The 22143-nt window shown below is 31.3% G+C and overlaps 1 protein-coding gene across 1 annotated transcript in view; it reads right to left on the reverse strand.

Annotated features, from left to right (window-relative positions):
• The window catches only part of LOC149530342 (putative serine/threonine-protein kinase PBL22), a 38940-nt gene extending 17313 nt beyond the window's left edge, over nucleotides 1-21627 (reverse strand). Inside the window, exons 1-8 of the mRNA XM_089808187.1 lie at nucleotides 21561-21627; nucleotides 21120-21192; nucleotides 13586-13782; nucleotides 13187-13405; nucleotides 13021-13089; nucleotides 12418-12480; nucleotides 11693-12015; nucleotides 11461-11570 (exon numbers count right to left, since the gene is read on the reverse strand). Coding sequence (XP_089664313.1) covers nucleotides 11461-11570; nucleotides 11693-12015; nucleotides 12418-12480; nucleotides 13021-13089; nucleotides 13187-13405; nucleotides 13586-13782; nucleotides 21120-21192; nucleotides 21561-21627 — 1121 coding nt within the window. The remainder of the gene's footprint in view (nucleotides 1-11460; nucleotides 11571-11692; nucleotides 12016-12417; nucleotides 12481-13020; nucleotides 13090-13186; nucleotides 13406-13585; nucleotides 13783-21119; nucleotides 21193-21560) is intronic.
• Nucleotides 21628-22143: the final 516 nt, after the last annotated feature.

The raw sequence follows: 22143 nt of genomic DNA on the forward strand, positions 1-22143 counted from the left end.
TAAAGGTACATCAAACTCTGCATCATCATCACCATCATCATCATCATCATTATCATCTTGATCATCATGATCTTCATCATCCTGATCTTCTTCCATGGTATCATTACCTTCTACTTGAATATTCACACCTCCATGTTTCCTCGTTTGGAAAATCGCGTTCTCCGAATTGTCATGGTCCATAACATGAAACTCAAGGATGTTGACCTATATGAAAATGATGACCTTATATTAACCATGACCATGATGTCATCATCAAATCATGTCTCATGTAATTTATAAACTATTAAAATACATACCAATGGGCGATACTCGTTTCCTCCTTCAATGTGACCATGTTGCCTACAATGTTGCTCAGCTGTTGTGATTAGATATCTTCGAGTCTTTAAGCCCTTACACATTTTGCAAGAACAATAACATTTTCCATCACCTTTTCTTTTTAAGTTAGACTGTAGTCTAGCAATTGCCTCCCTATTTTTTTGTGCATTGATATCGTCAGACATGGTCTTTCTTGAATGGAATGACTCGTTGGTGGAAGAAGGATGATTTGTTTGCAACCTGCAGATGGAGTAGTAAGAGGAAGACACATATAAAAAGGAGTTAGGTCTCTGAACCAAGTAGGAGTTAGGACATGCTGGAGTGGGTTTAGCCCAAGATATTTTGGAATCTTGAAGAACCTGGTAAAGGGTATCTGGAAGGTGAAAATAAACAAGTATTTTTACAGCTACAAAGGAGGAATCGAGAGCATTATAAATAATGAAGAAGAAACTTAAATCCATACAACTTCACCTCTATTTAAAATTTGACCTTTCTGCAAGTGAAATATGACAATATACAAAATTTCCAATCACATTTTCACTTTAAAAAGAACACCAAATATACCTTTGCTACAATATCTTCTTCAAATTCTTCGCTATCAGATTCTTCAGAACTGCAAGCTCCTGTGCAGAAAAAGGATGATATGTACTAAGTAATTTTTGATGGGCAATATTTAAACAAATCGACTATCAAAAAAATAATTTATGAAATTTAGTTGCTTTATTATGTACTGAAGACTTGGCAAGATGTTCCCAAGTCTATCTATAAAATACCTATCTGCATGGTTGTTTGCAAATAGTCTAGTATGGTGCCACTTTTGAACAACAACAAATGTCACTAGGGCTGGTAATTTGGCTCAAGAGATGCACAAGCCTGTTGACACCACAGAACTTTTAGTTCATCATATAGCATTCAGCTGTCTTCTTTAACAAAATCCAAAGAGAATACAAACAAACTAATGAGCCGTGTCTATCTCAATTGAATAGCAAGTACTATAGTGAGTATTAGGAAACTGACCTTGCGAATAGCATCCAATTCATAAAGTATTAGGAAAGTGACCTTGCTGATTAGTTTAACATAGATTGGTGAACAGAAAATTCATAATAAAAATCTGATTTTTTTCCACACTTGTTCAAACCATATAATGAAACGACAAAAAATGAATTGTATACAAAGACCATATTGTAGGTTGTCCAAGTTGAAAGTGAATAGATGACCTTTATGGGGTGTTGTACCAAGTGGAGCAAGTATGTGAGAGCTTGAAGATGAAGGGCTCCTATTTTGGGGCCAATATTTGGTGGTTTTGAGGTGCCTAGGGAGAACCTTTGATGATAAGTCTTAGTTATGTAGACTTTGGCGAATCTGGTGAGCTTTCTATGAGTTTTTACCTGCTGTATCAGTAGCCACTATTCCCTATTCTAGACCTTCAGTATTCTGATTGACATCAATTATAAGTGTGCATTCAGATGTTAGCTACAATTGATTGGGGTGGCTTTTAGTGTGTATCAGTCTAATTTGACATGTGTGATGGCAGTATCAACGTGTTATCAGCATCTTACATTATTTAGAAGAGGTGTAGTTTAGTGGGTAAATGTTTGGTCATTGTGGGAATGGTATTCTATGCTTTTTGTTAGGTTAATTTGTGTTGTTGTAGCAGTCTGATTTTATAATCTAAATGTTGTATCAGTTTGTTTCAATAATGTTCTTGTTATTTTGCTATATTGTAATGCATCTCACTATAATGTCCCCTTTTTGACATGACATTCAATAATAAAAATAAAAAGTAAAAATATAAAAAATTAAAATAACATGTAATATAATTATAATTTAATTAAGTTTAGTGAATGATCAAAATGAATGCAATAAAGAGTTATGAGTATTGAAGGATTAAGATATGAAGGAGAGACCATTCAATATTTAAATTTATATTCGAAAAGGTAGAAACGAATACTTATTGATTTAACTCAATTTATAATTTTTATTTAAATATTTCTTAAAATAACATAATCCTTAATCTTTTTTTTAATTCTCTTCCAACTATCTCTATTTAGTGCCTACCATGTTTATGTGCATGTTTTTTATGTGTTTTGGATAATAAGTCTAATTTAATTTGTCTATGGACTAAGACCTTAAATTATTGAGCTTCTCTTTGTTTTGTGAAAACTATAGCATTCTCTACTTAACAGGGCCAACCACGTGAAGGTGGAAGCTCATCATGGCCCCTCCTAGGAGTCTCTTATGACCCTTTACGACATTTTAAGAGCTCTAAGATTTATTCTTAGGGATCGTAAACGGTCGTAAAGGGTTATAAGGGATCTTAGGACACAACAACTAAGAAATATAATTGTAAGCATCATGGTCACATTTTTTTGGAATCAATGTAATTGAGCTGTATACCCAAGCAACGAAGTGCATCTAGAAAATGAAACTATAACCTATTGGGATTTAGATAAACCTTATAAAACAAAAGCAGCTAGGAATGATCGCTTTCCAATATCCGTTAAATAGATTTGTCGGAGGACCTTGTATTCATGAGCTAGGAATGATCGCTTGCCAATAGTTGTTGAATACATTTGTTGGAGGACCTTGTATTCATGAGCTACAGATGTATTCAGCAACTATTGGCAAGCGATCATTCTTACAGATGAATTCGACTTGGAATCGAAGGTGTGGAAGTTGCTTTGCATTGCTTGGGTACACAACCCAATTACATTTCCAAAAAAATGTGACCATGATGCCTACAATTATGTTTCTTAGCTATTCTGAAATCTACATATTTGATAGGAGAAGCATTTGAAGTTTATGTTGTGAATCCACTAAATAGGGTCAAGATTTGATTTGGGAATGTTGGTCAGATGATCTGAGAGAAAGAATGGACAGACAGATGGAGAGAGAGATAATACAAGTGGTAGAAAGAGCCATGCCATTTGCAGGACGTCACCAGCCTTTTGGTAGATCAAAGGAAAACATGGTAAGGACTATAATACACATTATCCTCAAGAATATTATCTAGGAGTCTTTCTATCACTTGTATTATCTCTCTCTCCATCTATCTCTCAACTCTTTCTCTCAAATCATTAGACCATCATTCTCAAATCAAATCTATTAAATCAACAAAAATAAGTTTGACCCTATTTAGTGAATTCACAGTTTCTTTTGCATTCAAGACCAGGATTAATGCATACGCAGTAGCTTGACACCAATCACCCATTACATGTCAACTATTAAAGCTTGTCAAATAGTTGCTGAGTTGTACTTCATAAGAGTTAGGTGCTCTTGCACCATAGACAGAGATGTTGATGCAAGGTATGATGTTACTGACTTCCCTCTTAGCGCCCTAGTCCACCAACTCATACATGAAACCATGGGATGAAAAAGAAAAAATGTTGGATTTAAAAGCTTTTTCGATCGATTATTAGGAGTATGAACGAGGTCTGCATGTCAGATTCGAATGAAGCCCTAAGATTCATTCAAAGCCCCCACACCAATATCAGCATGGAGGCTTCGAGTGAAGCCCCTTGGGACCTTCATTCAAAGATTTGGCTTCATTTGAAGCCCCTAAAAGTTAGCTTCCCCACTTTCCATGATAGAAGCCAGTTGTTTTACAAGAGTCAAAAACAGTTTATCCTCCATTGTAGAAGCCACTTGTAATACGCAATTGTTTGATGCAAATCAGAGTCCACAGAATTTACCATCAATCTCTTTCAATAGCTTATTCCATCTTATCCAATGCACAATAATTCAGAGGAATGTGCCAAGGCATTCCAAATCTTTGCCAATGTATAAACATGTGTCTTAAAATGGACCCACATATAAGATAAGATTCAATGTATATCTACACGAAATGAAGCTGAATTTTGAAACCATTTAGCTTTCATTTATTTCAGTATGGCCCATTTAATTTTCTATATAAATGTCAAAATGCAAGAGATATTGAATTGAGTATAATAAAGTAGAGAGGAACAACCAATGTCTTTGGTAAATGCAGTGAAATTGAAGTGTGTAGCATTTGTTGCACTTCCATTATTACCAACACAAGTATCTCAGTGTGAAAGGAAGAGAAGGCAATCAAGAGGTCAGGTGAGGTATGCATTCAATGTGAGTTCAAGTAAAAGTGTGGAAGTGGCAATCACATGGAACTCCTCAAAATTTCAGACGTGCCCTCAAAATTTCTACAATCAAATGCACCAGATCAGACGTGCCCTCGCACCAATGTTGATGGAGACCCTCACGCCAAAGCCAGATGAAAATGATCTGTAGTGGAGCCAATGATTTGTAGCAGAGCCAATGTTGATGGAGACCCTCGCTTGCACCAAAGCCAAATGAACCTCATGCAAAAGCCAAATGAAATGTTTTGCCCTTTTTTTTTGTTTTATGCTTCCCTGTGTGTCGCAATTTTGACAAAACTAATTGGTCGCAATTGTGACCAACACGGGCTAGTTATTAAAAAAACAAAAATTTGCCCATTTAAAAAACTTGGTCACAATTTTTGGTCTCAAAATGACCTCAAATGCTTAAGTGCAGGCTCAACAATCATTGCAAAGATATCTCCTACATAACAAGTATACATGTGTATGTGTATAGTACATATATAAGATAGTTCAAATTGATAATTAAATAACACTTGTTCAAATTAATTTTTATGATACTTACCCACTTTTACCAATCCAGAGATATGATCATAATCATCAAAAATCAATGGAATATCATCAAAATTTTCATCATCTTTATCAAATGTATCAATAACATCAAGTGGTATTGAAATCCATGCACCTGTATATCCACGTGCTTGATTGATGCATTCTTCATAATCTTCATCAATGCAACTGTCACAAAAACATGAATATTATCTTGTTTTCAATGTCCAATTGCAATTATTTGTACTCATGACTGAATGTAAGGAACGTGTATTTTCTATCCTCTTGCAACCATGCATGTTTTTTCTATTAACACCTGAAAGTTCATTAAATTGAAAATATGGACAATTTAAATTTAAACTTCAACGAATTGAAAAATAAAACTGAACAATAAAATGTTATAGCTTAATTGTATAAAAATTAAATAGATGTACACATACATACCTGTTATCTCCCAAAAGACTCTATATGGTACCTGTTGACCTGTTGTTGATGATGTCCCAACCTCATCTAATGCAAAATGTGTCTTACACCATTCAACAACATCATGTGCATCATTTACACGAACTCCCTAATAATTCATTTGATACTTTCACAGAGCACGTTTGATGCAAGCTCCAACACCATCATGTTCACCTTTTCCATGACCACTCTCGAAGAAATTCCATATGTGTTTTATATTCTCATTGCGATGATATCTACATAATGCATAAAATGGTCTAGATGATTTGAACTGTGTGACACATCCATCAGACCAAACATAACGTTTATCAACATTTATGTTTATTTCTTTCAAATAAGAAAAGAAGATATTGAAGCAATGTTCGACATAGTGAATGTCATATTCTTTATCGTCACTTATATAGAAATGATATTCCTTTTTAATTACTCGTGCTTGAACTGTACTCTACACACCATCCAAATCTAAATGTGCATGCCTATAACAAACATGTACCATAATAGTGACCTACTCAGAAAAGTAATAATCTAATTGAATTGCTTTCTGATGAACAAAGGAATAGTTCTCTACAAAATCAACAACTGATACAATCGTTCCAAATGGGAAATTATCTCTCAAAGTTTGAAATTTTTGTGCTTGCCACTTTGCAAAAAATGCATGACAAATATAAGGTTGAATCAAATTCTTAAATTTTTTCATAAATGTTAGAACAGGTAACTCCTTTTCAACATATTCCAACCTTTTTGTCTCTTTTCCCAACTTTGTTTCATTCTTGACATACTTGTAACTTTTGGAATTCAATTTTTTTGTTGCATCAATATTTTCAATTTTCAAAGGAAATAGAGTCAATTCACCACATGTTTCACATAATCCTTTGATGCAATATATTTGACCAACTAGATCATCTATTTTGTCACATAGAATCGATGATATAAACTCACTTCTCCTACTAGGAGGAGCAGCATGAAAACCATATGTGTCTTCTACAAACTCTCAAAATACCTAATAATGGAGATCAAACTCAATATGATGACGACAACAACATGTTTCAAACACTTTGTTTGACCTCACAAAGTATGGCTTCAATTTTTCAAATAACGCTTGCCCAACTTTTACATTAGGATGTTCACTACAAAATGGCACATATAACTGATGTTGTGTTGTGTCCAGCCAATGTTTTGTGTGATGTTCATATTGACCAGATGTAATCCTATGCCTAATAACATCTCTACTATTTGATGAAGGACGAGTGTTATCAATCCAAAATAATATGACTAATTTTTTTAACGACTCTTCAATCCTATTAGAATGAGGTGCTCTAGACATGATTGCCCAATTGCCCTCCATAGTATTGTCATCCACAATTAATCTTCTCTTAACATATTTTCTCATTTTTTTCCTACTAAAACCTATTTCAGACGAAATTGAAGATATTTGTCTATTTTGGGTCATATTCTTATTTACAACAGACATCAATATCACTTTTCTTGACACGGACTTATCTTTAGTTCAAGAGTATTTTCCTATGTTTCTCAAACCTTGTTTAACATTTTCAATCAGATTAGTTTGCATGCTAGAAAATCTTCTCTTCTTTGATGTTGTGTCTACACCTAACAATTTCAATGCCTCTTGCAACTTCTTTTGTGTAAGAAAAAGTGAAAGCAACTAAGCTTGTTCAAGTATTTCAGTGTTATCAAATTGAGTCATAATTTCTTTTATCTTCTTATCCATTGACCTTTTCTTAGACAAAATTAATGGTTTAACACTAGCTGCAAGTCTTCTCAATTTATCCACATCCATTTTAAGTAAATGATCTAAATTTTTTGGAGAAATAGCATTCTTTACGAATTGGGCAATATTTAGGAGTTCATCCATACCAGTTCTTGCACCTAATCCTGACCCTTCTCTGACTTTTGTTACTGGAATTTCTATAGGGAACGATCTTGAGCCTTCTCCAACATCCATTGTTTGAGATTTTGCAGGGAAAGATTCTGACCCTTCTCCGACTTCTGTTATTTGAACCTCTGTAGGGAGTGATCTTGAGCTTTCTTCAACATTCATTGTTTGAGATTTCATAGGGAGTGTTCCTGACCTCTCTCCCATATGCACTTCTTCTACTTTTGTTGACCTTACTTCAACATTTCCTTCACCTTGTTTAATTTGATGATAACATGCCATAGTCTTTTGAAGATTGCTTTGTTCTGCTTCATCAGATCTCTTTCTTGCTTATTTACTTTGCCTTCCTTTCTTGTTTCCCATTATAAAATCAAAAAAAAATACCCCTTGCTTCAAGATAAATTTCACGCAATAATCATATAAAAATTTTGTTGTACAGATTTTCTTGTCGCTGTCACTACTTTTAAACTACTTGTCAGAAGCTGACGTCAAGTTTTTTTATTTTTTTATATGTTCACGCTAACATAATAAAATATATATATGTTCACACGAACATATCTTGTAAAATTTTTGGTGGTCAAAAAAATATAATCCGTATGTTCGGTGCGAACAAATGTTCGGTGTGAACAAATGTTCGCATCAAACATATAAAATATGTTCGCAACAAACATCCAGTTCACTACGAATGCCCAAAACTAAGAAAATTTTGCCCCCTTTTTCTTAATTTTTTTTCTCTTTTGACACCCACAATTGCAGAAGAATGATCTCCTACTATAAAATAAAAAATGTCAAAATGTGCTGCTCAAAGCAAGCTTTCCAATGACTATAATCATAATACATATTTTAATCATTAAAACTTTCAAATATGAGTTTACTCATCATAGGTTCATTACTGATTAAACATCAACCGACTTCAACACTTCAGGAAAATTAGTAAATTAGGTCAAAAAAATTTAAAAATATGTAGGAAATAGCTTATTGAGATAGCTTTCTATTCAAAAAAAATATAGGTTTATGATAAATTGACTTCAAATTATCTGTGTCAAAACAAACGTATGTTTGAATTATGATTGGTGTCACTTCAAAACTTTATTAACTATAAAATATTCAACCAAAATGAATCAAACCAAATGCATCCTCTGCATATTGATGTTAAAAATCTAACCCTGAAAGAATTACTTCATTATCATTTCTAGAAAAAAATTATGTGTGTCAAATGGACTATCACTCTTTAAAAATATTGAATTTTATTATGTACCACTTTTTGGAGGAGATGAAATAATTGACATAAATAAATAAAAATTTAGATTAAAAAATATGGTTACAAAGTAGGAACAGAGTACTAAAAATCACTAGTTTATGTCATCTTGAAATTATTTATAGTTTAAGAGATATAGTCACTCGAATGTGAGGTTTGTTGCAAAAATATTGATTTTAGTGTCAAAATTGGCCAAAAAGTGGAACCCATTATTGTGGGATCACCCATCTTCTTAGTCGGCTAGAACCAACAAACATATCAATTAAACTCAATATGCCAAAATAAGAAAATTCTTCGTTAGTTGACCCTTCTCGGTAGACACTAACTCAGAAATAATTTTCCTGTGTTAACCATGTGAATTTGGTTAACATTGCATCTTTGAAAACTTCCTTTGGTAACCAAGTGATCTTGGTTAGCAATGGTTCCATCCAAATTTCCTTCATTAACTGAGTGAGCTCAGTTAACACTCAACTTCTGCTAACTTCTCTTTGACATCGAGTAAACTCAGTAGACACTACCTTCTGAACTTGGCAAACACTAGAATGCTTAGCAGACACAGGAAACTACCTTCATTGCCTGAGTGAGCTCGACATACACTAAATGATAAAGATATGACATTTGTATAACATCAAAGAAAATACATAATTGAATTTATTTTTCAATAGCCTTTATGTTGCAATAGAGGAAAATCAGTTATCATGTGACTAGTAGAGAAACACAAAGGAAATTGAAAAGGTGTGCCCTCATAATCTACTATTGAGCCCATAGAATAATCCCTACCATGAAAACCACATCTCCAAGTATATGTGTTGAGATATTAATGCCCACCAAGATTTATGCAAAGGAAGAGAGATCCATGGTTGTCATCATCTCATTCACCTTTATGAAACAACTAAATTTAGAGTTTCTAATGGCATCCAAATAATTTTTCTCCCAAAAGTGAAGGGGAATATAGGGGAGTGAACCCACATGATATGCATGCTAAGTGGTTCAATAAGAGGCTTAAAGTAAACTATCTAGGGTTTAGCTAAGAGAGTGGACCCCCAAACCCATAATTTTCTAAGCACCAAATCCCATTATTGAAAAGAAGTTAAAAGAGAAATGGAAATACCTCACATAAGGGAATAGTTCAATATTAGCAAGGAACAAGTGTATTCATGAATCTATTATCCAACAATGGTGATCTAGAAGAGAAGGCCATAAGCTAAGTTCTATCTTGCAAACCAACCTAAACATTGGTAGAGATCCACAAATTCTCTACATATGGAAAAAACATACTACCATAAGGAATATCTTGGCATGGGAAAGGGCCACAAATTTCTCCTTTGAAGGTTTAAATTTGGAAATGTGGAAAATATCTATCCACCAATAGTGGTGAGAACTCAAAAAATTACTAGCCAAAGAACCCTTGAAACCACCCTTGGAGAGAGAACCTCAAGGAGCCCCCATGACCAACTTAGGAAAATCAACACAAGTGCAATTGCAACATGTGATCAAAACCTATTGCTACATAGTGATAAGGTCGAGCATTCAAATCCACAAGATGAGTAGGCTACACATTTTGTGTTGACCCTTCTTCTTGATCAAAATTTCTCTATTCCTTATGAGCAGGGGATTGTGTTCAAATGTTTTTGCATGAGTGGGAACCTAGAACAACCAACTAAATAGTTATGAATCTATATGGATGAAGTCATTTGTTTATCAATTTATATATACGCCTAAATTATGATATATATTGTTTATGATTAAATGTGTTAATCTTGTCTCTAGTTCTTAAAAGGTTGAGATTTTAACAATACTCTCATAGAATGTTCGGTGTAGAAAATGTTCATTTTTCTATACACTAATTCCTTTTAGAGAATAGGTAATAGGTACCTCCTCTTTGTTGAGCTTATGTTCCAATATCGTATTCTAATCATTCATCAATCTCATAAACAATGCATAAAATCAAATATCTTACTTCTTCGATTTCAATTTTAAGAAATTATGTAATATTAAAATTAACATTGTTTCATTTATAGAGCATATCTATTCATTATCAAGAAGTATTGCATTATTTTTTAAATCATATCTTTAATTCATTATATTTATACATTTCATATTTCCATTCTATAAAAGGTGAATCTATAATTGATTCAATTTAAAGTTTACATTTCATTTTAATTGAAATCTTATTTTTATTTGAATGTCTTGCTCACATTAAGTCTTAAATATTAAGATCATAGTTCATAATGTCCAATACCCATCAAAGATGATACCTAAAATTTAGCTTTATTAAAATATTACTTATTTCAATGACAAAATAAAGTTTGTTTATATTTAAAATAATAACTAACTTTCTTATATTTATTAAAGAAGATTTACTTTTAATTATTTTGAAAAATTATATAACAAAATTACTAAATATACTCTCCAATCATATTAATAGGTCCATTCAATTCCTATTTGACAAACAAATATACACTTAGACCACAAAGAAATCAAAAGTCTTCTAAATCAAACAGCCGAAGCTTGTGGGAATTTACATTTTTCTGATGAACACATCCAATATTATAAGCAATTATGAGAAGACAAAAGTGTTGATGGTGGTCTTGTTTGCATCATCTACTTCATTTACTCGTTCAAATTTATGTAGGCTGAAGCTATCACACTCCAAGCTTCTCATATTTGAATCATCAAATGAAACATTTTCCATTTCAATTTGAAATTTTTGTAACCCAATGTTGTCCAAGCTTATAGAACTCTCATTCTCATCCCCCTCATCGCTAACATTTTCTCCTTGTCTATGAAGTAAGGACCTACTAGGTTGTAGTATTTGAGAGTATAGTTGGAACTCTAACTCCTCCCATATCTGCTTCATGGTGGGTCTATCTTTAGGACTTCTTTCAACACACCTCAGCCCAAGTCGACCCATAAACAACATCATATCTCTGTTATATGTCTGTATCATAAGAAAAGGGTCCAAAATGCTTTCTAAATCACCTTGTACAAGGCTTGGCCTAGCCTGCCAACACAAGCAAGAAAGAAAAATATAATTGAATTTGAATGCTAGTAAAAAAATAAAAATAAAGTGAGTGTTAGTCCATAAGAAGAGAATGATGTGTATGGCATGAATATATAACTCACCCAGTCAATGATGTTATAGCGAGGTTGCCTTTTGGTAAGATCAATGGCTGGTCTTGCAGCAACCAATTGCAAGAGAATGACGCCAAAACTGTAGACATCACTGAATGGTGTAAGATGGTAACTTGAACAGTAGTCAGGATCCATGTAACCAGGTGTCCCTTTAACAAGGCTGCTCACATGTGACTCACCGCCTAATGGACCTACCCTCACAAGCCCAAAATCAGATACTTTTGCTTCCATTTCATTGTCCACCAAGATATTGCTAGGCTTAATGTCTCTGTGGATGATGGCAGGCTTGCACTCTTCATGCAGGTGATTAATCCCTACACTTGACCAAATGCTAGCAAATATTCATTCTTTTCTAACTGTAAGATTGGTAACATTAGTTCCTATTAGAACTACACAAATTTAAGCTAATTTGCTTAACTTATTCATACATGAAATCATAATAATGAAATCATATTAATAACTTTTCTAATAGAACCTATTTATTAGTATAATTTTACATAATCATCTAAACAAATCAAAATCTAAAATGTGTCACATAGATCTAGTTTCAGGAACAACATTTGTAAATATTTTCTCACCCAATTATGGGTTAATCTTCTTATTGTTCAAATTAACAGCAATTTAAAATGTTATCAAATGAGGGCTACCTTTAAACATCACATACTAAGCAATAATTTAAACTTACAAAATAGAAATGAAGAGGAACTTCCTATTACCTTTTGCTGCACCAATTGCTATTTGAACCCGTTGTATCCATGTGAATTGCATATTCTTTTGACCTGTATAAACATCCCTCAATTATCATTGAAGACACAATAAATTGGATGTGAAGATTCCACAGAAATATATGTACCTGTAATATGTTCCAATAGAGAGCCATTGGGTATGTACTCGTACACCAAAATTTGTTCCCCTATATGAGATGAGAAAAGAATACATTTAAAAGTGATGTTTTCATTAAATAACAAAGGAGAGGGTTTGAATTCTTAATAAAAATTAATATCAATTACAAAGAGAGAACAAAAGAGGTTCACAAGTCCTAATACATTGCATAGTTTAATAATAAATGTTTGAAATCAACAATAATAATATTAATATCTATTTATTGATTATATTTTTGAATGGTGCTTTAAAAATGTTTAAAATAATTGAAATAATCTAAATAGTAATATCTAAAGATGACTATCATATAATTTTTCCATAAAACTTATATAATTTCTCATGAACTAACTAGAGAAATCGAGATTTAAAATATACATAGATTCAAAATAAATTAAAATAAACAATATATATTCCGAACTAAAACATGAAATGCTCACCTACTTCCTTACAAAATCCAACCAAAGTGACAAGGTTCTTGTGACGAATCTCTGATAGCAATATAACCTCTGCACATGCATGCCTTATTATGATAAGAAGTTTCCTAGCTGTTAGGCATTTGAAATGAAAAACATTTGTATGAAAAAATTGAGTAGTTCCATTTACCATTGTAAAAGTCACGAGTATTTTGATATGCATCTTTTATAGCTCTCTTGATTGCAACAGTCTGGCCACTGGTAAGAAGGCCTTGATAAACCATTCCAAATCCACCATTTCCTATTAAAAACTCTGAGCTGAAGTTGTTTGTTGCTTCTTCCATTTCTTTCAAAGCGAAGCGTCGCACACCGTGCACATACATGAGTGCTCCTTGTGCTTTCTCAAACTCTAATTTACATATAAACATGACCACCTTTAAACATCACACACTAAAGAAGAATTAAGCCGTCACTGTAAACATTGTTGCCCAAATTCAAACCTTAATATCAATTGTAATTGTAACTATGTTGCCCAAAGTGAAACACTATTTCTTTCCATCTGATAAGGAGGAGAGAAGGAAGGACTCACCCAGCACCTCATCTTCAGCATGGGAAATCTTGGTGAGGCGTTTTCTCCGGAAGAAGAAGGTGAAACCGCCGAGTAGAGCAATGAGAAATACAACTGACGTAATAGAGAGTGCTACGATATACACAGTTCTGAAGTTTTTCAAAGCTCCATATGATGGTGACGGAGAAGGTGCTGACGAAGGATAATAAGCACCCAACCTGATTGTTTGTACCATTAGAGATGCTTAGTCAAAGTGAAATTGATTCTAACATTATCTCTCTATTAGAAAATTATATATATGTATCATTTAAAAAAGAGACTATGCTATAGAACTGAGAGTCCTAAGTATTAAGGAACGTAAAAAGAAAAGGATATTAGTAGAATATCAAAATAGAAAAGAAAATTATAAAAGGAAATTTAAGAAAGAAATGAAGCAATTAGATACTAGGTATAGAGTTGATAATTAATATTGAAGAATTTTATTTTATTTAATAAAATGTAATACAGACATGCTGCTAAATAAAAATAGTAAGTTTATAATAAAATATCATTGCAAATTATCTAAATATAATAAAGATATTTTTAATAAATTTAAAAAATAAATAGAATTTACATTAAAAAAAATTATAAATATTTGGATCATTCTTAATTTTTTATATAGTTTGTTTATTATAATTGATATAATGAAATGAGCACTAAAAATTCTAATTCATTATTCTAAAATGTAAAAAGTAGAATGTACTATTGTGTTGTCATCTATACGTACACAAATATCTATGTGTGTATGTTTGCATAGATACATGCATACAAACATCTATATCTATACATAGTTTATATAAATACATATGTATATATAAATATGCACACACATCTATATCTATATCCATACTCATATATATAATATTTATATGTATGTCTCTCTTTTTATATGTGTTTGTATAACTTCTATATGCATGTATACGTATACATTTATATGAATATGTATACACATGATATATGTTTAAAATTTTAGTGTACATTTAAGTACTACTCATAAAATTCTAGCATTCAAAGAAAGAAAAAATGAAAATAAAGACATATAAAATATATGTGTTAACATGTGTTAATACTTATCTTTATTAATTTTTTACTTGATTAAAATAAGCAAGAAGAAATAAAAATTAATATTATGAGTACAAATATTCTACTATTTAGCCACAATGGAATTCTAGGATCATGAAGTATTTGATTTTCTAGGCTAGCAATGAGTCCCTCCTTAATTAGCCAATAGGCGACCATGATCTGGGATGGAGTGCGATGTTAAGAAGTCATTAGCACTATGTAGATGTTTACATCATGGCTTGATGGGGGTTCACTGCTCCACGCTATAGGTTATGCCCAAAATGGGTATGTCAAGGAAACACTTGAAGAATTTTTATCAAATGCTATTGGTAGGTGTGAAACCCACAGTAACCATTTTAGATGTTGTCTCTGCTTGTGCCACCTTAACACTTTATGGCATGGAAATTAAATATTTCATGGCTATGTGATTAAGATTATATTGCTATTCAATATTTTCATGAAAAGTACCTTAAGGGCCCATTTGGCAACAAGAATATGAGTGGAATAGGCATATGTAAATTCTTAAAATTTCAAATTATTTGTTTGGGTGCACCCAATCAAAATTGTGAATAGGAATACGTATTCCAATTTTGGACCAAAAATGAGCTTTTGCAATTCCACCTAAATAAGTGGAATTGGAATACATATTCCTATTCCAATTTTATTTATTTTAGAAAACATAAATTTTTGGGTATGAGAATTCCCCATCAAATTCTGACTGAACCAAACAAGAATAGAATTACGTATTCTTATTTTCTATTCTACAATAACAATTCCAGAATATGTATTCCTATTCCCATATTCTTATTCTCGTAGCCAAACATACCTTAATAGACATCTATTCAAATGCTTGAATATAGAATATGCTCGTAAAATATTTGATCAAATACCTAGAAAAACATGATTTGATGTGGAATCCATAATTTCAAGATCCAATATGGGAGTTCAAACAACGTATGGTTATTCATTAAAACTTAAGTGATATATAAATTATGTCAGATTTTGTAGTGGAAAGTCCATTTCTAGATATGTAAGTAAGATGTGGAAACATAGATAAGGAATGTGAACTATTTGACGAAATGTCTCAAAGAAATGTGGTCTTATGGGGAATGTAATAATTCTTATGAACAAATTTGATCTTTATGAGAAGGTTTCAAAATTTTCAATCAAATGAAATTGGCAGGAATATAGCTAGACTCCACAACCTTTACCATCATCCCAAACACACTTGTCAAAATGGGAGCGTTGAAATAGGGAATGGACATTCATCAAAGCTAAAAGATAGATGAATTTTGAGAGACGCTATAATTGCAACTCTATAGAATTGTATGAAAAATGTGGAGTTATGGAAAAGACACATTGGAACTGTTTGACAAAATGCCTCAAAGAAATGTGGTATGATGGACTGCAATGATATATATATATATATATATATATATATATATATATATATTGGATCTATTAAAAAGACTTTGGAAACTTCCAAATAAATACAATTTGTAGGTAGGAAGACAGACTCTATAACAATTGTCTATTTGTTTCAAATCAAAAGCTTTGCAACATGGTATGAATATCTATCAAAGCATAATAAAAATAGGATTTTTGTCTCAAATTATGGTTGTAAATTTTGTGGTACACATGTATGCAAAATGTGGAAGAAAAGACAACTCGCAATAAATGTTTGAGAAAATCCCTCAAAGATATATCATCCCTTAAAGTGTAATTTCTGCTCAATATGCACAAAATGGAGTTGTTGAAAATACTTAAGAAACTTTCAAACTAATTATCACTACCCGTCTATTGATCCATAGTTGCACTACTTTGATTTATCTCTAAAAGAGTGACAAGCATTGTCCCTACAAGTTCTATCCTTGAAGTAATCCTCTTTAAATACTTATGGAAATTATTACTTTGCAATGCAAAATAGATTCTTGACAATACGTGTCATTGTTCAAAACAATTGATACAAAACAAAACAAATCGGGTTAAGAGGGTGTCTTATGATTTGACCACCTATGTTGTCGATAATTAGTGCATGGGTCATCCAAATATTGCTAGACTACAAAATTGTAATTCCTTGTGATGAGAAAATTCATTGCTGGTATTTTCCCATTCATGTCAATATTTGTTTTCAATTAACAATCAATATTTGTTTCAATTAGAAATCATCTTAATGTGAAACCTATAACACCACTATCTTAAGAAATTACATCTATGAAGCAAAGTGCTCTAATTTTTAAACAACTAAAAAATTAAGAAAATAAAAACAAACATAAAAAATAGAGAATGTGTAGTTTTAGAAATTTGTAGATCAATGTTTTATTGCAGACTTCTCATGTTTCCTCTCATCCCTCTCTATGCATAGCTTGTCTTCTTTTTCCTTTCTCATAGAATCAGTACCTAGAAGTTTCTTGATTGCTTCAATGCCTATGAACATTACCAGCGCTTTGTGCTTTTTGTGTGTGTTTTTATGCAGCCTCTTATTTCTTAAATTGTTGGTCTACCTCAAAAAACTTTTCCTTTCCTCCTCTGACTTCTATGAGACAATATTCTAGGAAGTCAACCAAATTTGGTCCTACTTCTACATCCAAATCCTTTGATGGTTGCATAACTCTCACACAAAAGCTTTAAAAAACTATCCTATTCATAAAACTCTCCCATGACTACATTTTTGCAAATTGTCTTTTAAAGCATACAAGATTTTTTAGGGGTTCCAAAGATGGATATTTTTAAAATTTAGACATTGAAGCCAATGGAAGGAAGAATGGAAAAATAAAACAAAATTCAAATTCTACTATTGACGAGGAAAAAATTCCTCTAACTGAAACCATTTTGAGCTAGGGATCGTATATGCTTTAAGTTACAAGTCTCTACATTCTCTCCAAGATATGTAAATTACATTCATGTGCCATTTTTAATTTCAATCTATTTCTCTTCCTCAAGGATATTTTCAAAATGTTCTATTCTTGAAAACTTGGAAGAACGTGACTATTAATTAAGGTCAACTAAATCATATAAAACATGGAAGAAAATACCAAGAGCTAAAAAAATTGGATGCAATAGGAAAGTGTAACACCTAATTCCATTCACCTTCTTGGTTCTCCACACTAGACACATATGAAAAAGGTGGAAACATTGATATCAAAAGAAAACTATTTGACATAATACACTAATTATAGGAAACACACCTCCATTATCCCCTCTCCTCTTCGTGATATATTCATATTCATTATTCAAAAAACCCACTTCTCATGAGAATGAATGGAATACTTAACACTCATTAGATCTAGGTGATGCTCACTCAAATTCCTTAGTAAAATGGAAATGGATTTTGTGTTTGAGAAGGCAAAAACAAAAAAGAATGCATAAGGGAAAAGATCTTGTGAAACCATACACATACATGTAAAACATATATGGATTTTGTATTTGAGGAGGCAACAAAGACAAATAATACATATGGTTAAAGATCTTGTGAAACCACATGCATAGATTTTGGATTGAGCTTGTGATTTCAATGCTATAAAAGGATTGAGAATGTTTGGGTATTAAAATCTTGTGTTAAAAGAACTAAAATCTCCATGAAAGAACTAAGAAGTCAGACTACACAAAACATCATCAATATTTCACTCTATAAATTACAATTTGAACAAGTTATGGGAAAATAATAGTAATGAAAGATCAACAAGAGCTAAATATTTGATTAGTTGCATCGTCATGAATTAACCGGTAGTAAATATAAGAGCCCCATAATTTGTATTGATTTTAAAATGGTATTACATGTTTCATTACATAAATAGTGTATTATATTTTTAAATAATATTATATATTGTTGCTTATATATCTATATTTAAGAATATACATTTTCTATCTTAAAATAATTATCATATTCTACAAATAATTAATTGATAAATATGCCTTTAAAATTTTGATAATTAAATATATATAAGTTTCTAATGGATTGGAGCACACTTTCCCAGAAAAATATAAGCCTATAATAAATGTAGTTTCAAGTTTGATTTTATAATTATCTATAAAAAAAATATGAATTGCTTCCTAATTGGTAAATGAACTCATAAAAAAAAAATTTGAAAACTTGACATGTTCTTATAAGTTGTACATATAAAATCATTAACAAGTTCTTATAAGTTGTACGTATAATGATTTTATTGGGTTAATAAAAAATTTAGATGCTAGGATTAGCATTGTCTTAAAATAGATTCCTAATAATATATTTGAAGTTGTATTTTACTTAGAACAAGGATTTGCTGGAATGGCTTTATAGATTGATTAGTTGATTTGTGAATATAAAAAAGGAAGATTTGTGTTAATCTGCATTGAAGTTAATTATAGAATGATCTATAATAATTATCGTTAATTATTTTTAAAAACTAATTAGAACTTAATAAAATGTAGTAAACTTCAAATAATTTTTATAAAAAAATTTATGACTATTTTTAACTAGATTTAGACTAAATGCATTGAAACAATTAAATTCATCTAAAATGCACACCATCTATCAAAAATGTTAAATATTATTAAATCTTTAAGATTTGGGTTTTATTTTTCATTAAGGTATTTTGGTTTTCGTCCACTTATTATGGAACTATTGAATACCTCTTCAAAGAACAATCTTTCCTTATAATTTTAAAAAACTCACATACTTCCACTTATTAAAGAGCTATTGAATACCTCTTCAAAGAACATTCTTTCCATATATTTTTAAAAGGCTAACACACTCTCTCTTATCTGAACTTGATTTTTGAAAATATTAGTTTTTATTATTTTACTAGTTAATGATTAAAATTATTTACAATTTAATTAGTTAAAATAAATCCGTAAATATCTTTTTAATAAATTTAATAATATATAATAAGTAACTTCTAAAAACTAACTAAAATATTTCTAAATAAAATCGTGTGTGTATGTGTCATTAGACCAATACACAATGATATATAAAATTTTACTTGGTTTTGTTTCTTTTATCAATATGTAGTGAGTGTACAAATACTCGTAAATTATGAACCATAATTGTCTAATCTAAAAGCTCTACTAAATTTATTTATTTTACAAATCAAGTACTTGATAATATGGTTACAATAAATTTCAGATTTCTAAAAAGGTTTATTTAGATCACAAACATTAGTAGTTTAATTGCTAAAAAATGTTTAACATTTTATAATTGATCTTAAGATTAAAATAACAAGAATTATATTTCTCTAGAATATTTCCATACTCAACTATTTCTTTTTGGGACAAGGGATATATCACCATGGTGAAGATAGATCAAATTGTTTAACATCCTAACAAATTGAAACAATATGATACTAAGAAAATGAATAACAATGTACTAAATATGTTAGATCCCAAGGACATCACAAGTGAGCCTATCTCAAATTCCATATTCCATTTCTCTTACCAAGTCTCTCATGTGGTTGTTCATTTTCAAGATACTTGTGTCCTCTTCAATGCATGTGTTTGCAGCGCATTTTGTGACTTTGCTGCAAGCATTTATACTATCTATCAATTTTTTCTAGGATCCATATCACGTATTTTAATATGGGACATCACAATTGGTTTTTCCTATGCAAACTATTTTACTACCCACATGTAATGTATACACTACTTTTAAGAAAATAATATGCTATTCCTTACAAATTTCTACGATCTAATAATTTATTTTTATTTTTTTGTTATGTAAATCTTTATTTATGCGTTTAAATCAAAGACCTATCAGCATATCCTTTGCACCTTCTTTAGGTACAAGTTCTAGTTTTCAACAATCCGTATGTTGCATAACTAACTATGTTAGCTACCTATAAACTAATCAAACTTCACTTTTAATTCACTTCTAAAGTAAATCTTCATTATTTAAGCAATAACTTTTAGTTTCCATCTTTTCCCACTTCTATTATATGTTGTCCATGTCCCTCGCTGGATAAGACTATATGAGGTACTGTTAAGACCATCATATTCATTTAATAGGAGATTCTAATATTGAAATATAGAAGAAGTTTATTTACACCAGTAAAGAATAATTATAAATATAGCAGATGAAAGAACATATATATACAAGAAATCATGTCCTCATATAAAAAAATGTAGTCTACACGTAAATCCCTGGTTATGAAAAACACTCTTATATATTACACAGTTCAGTTGACTGCATAGCCACTACGGTTAGGAAATACTTCGAATTTGAACATCATGGATCAATTTATTACACAGATCCTGTTATGTTTGATGTCAAGACACGCGCAAGGAGCCCAACTGGAAGTATTCAAGTTTCCCTATAAATGATTTTTCTAATTATTATCCTTGCTTTATCTCTATATCAAGGAGCCTCCCCCAGCCAAGATGTCCCTTATTTCAGCCATTCTTTTATACCATTCATTTTAAAAGTTGTATAAGATGCCATTACATTGTTCTAATCAGGAAACAAAATCAAGAAACTTACATGTCATGTTCATGGAAATTAACTCCCCCTAATCCGTCCTTTGCAGACGGCTTGAACTGGACCAAAATGTTTCCTGCACAATTCAAGAAATTGAGTAAACAACAATTATGAAAACCATTATCATGAATCAATTGATCATTCACAATCATTCTGAATAGAATAGAATAGACTTCAATACTTTTGTGGTATGGAGAGTTCATATTTGTGATTGCAGTTGCAGAGAAAAACACCAGGAGACTCAATATGATAAGAAGAGAGTGAAGTTGTGTTTCAGATTTTGGGGTCATCAGATAATCAGAGAAATCATGGCAGGCCGGCTTAAGAGCAAGTAGAAGTGAGTGGGTTACACTTAGAATATAAGATTTATTTGTTATTTTCGATGAAATTAGAATATAGTTGTTGTTGGTGAATCAGAATATAATAAAGATGATTTAAGCTTGCCCTGCTTGTCGTTGTTGAAGTTCGATTCAGACTTGAGTTTTCCTCGAAGACACTGGCCGGCTGACATGCTTTTGTTTATCATTTTCTTATCATTTCTAACTTTCTGTTTGTTTGATTTCGAGCTTTTATTTGTTTGTGGCTTCTGTTTGTCTCATCAAGATTCAAAACCATATATTTGGATGAGAATCAATGAATTTCACGCGGAAATAGGTATGATTTTTATTTCTTTTTAAGATCACGCGTTATCACGAGAATCTTGAACATCATCTCCTACCGACATCAGTCGACATTTTGTAATGTTGGTCAAAACAATTATATGATTCACTCATACCTATTTATAATTAACTTTGTAGATATCTTGAATATGGGCTAAGTAAGTTAAAAGAGATATCAGTTGCAAGGTCTCTTATTAATTTATTTTATAGATTATATGTCAATATCCTTTTGAATTTGTGTGTTTAAAATATTTATGTTGGTGTGATACATAGTCATATACTCTATTTAAAATAGTGTTGTCTATATTAAAACATATGTTCATTAGATCTATGCAGTTGGTTTTATCTTAATAGTGGTTCTAAAAAAT

Source organism: Cupressus sempervirens, chromosome 11, assembly GCF_028749045.1.
Source record: "Cupressus sempervirens isolate cs-2001-9-10 chromosome 11, ASM2874904v1, whole genome shotgun sequence".
Taxonomy (NCBI): Eukaryota; Viridiplantae; Streptophyta; class Pinopsida; order Cupressales; family Cupressaceae; genus Cupressus; species Cupressus sempervirens.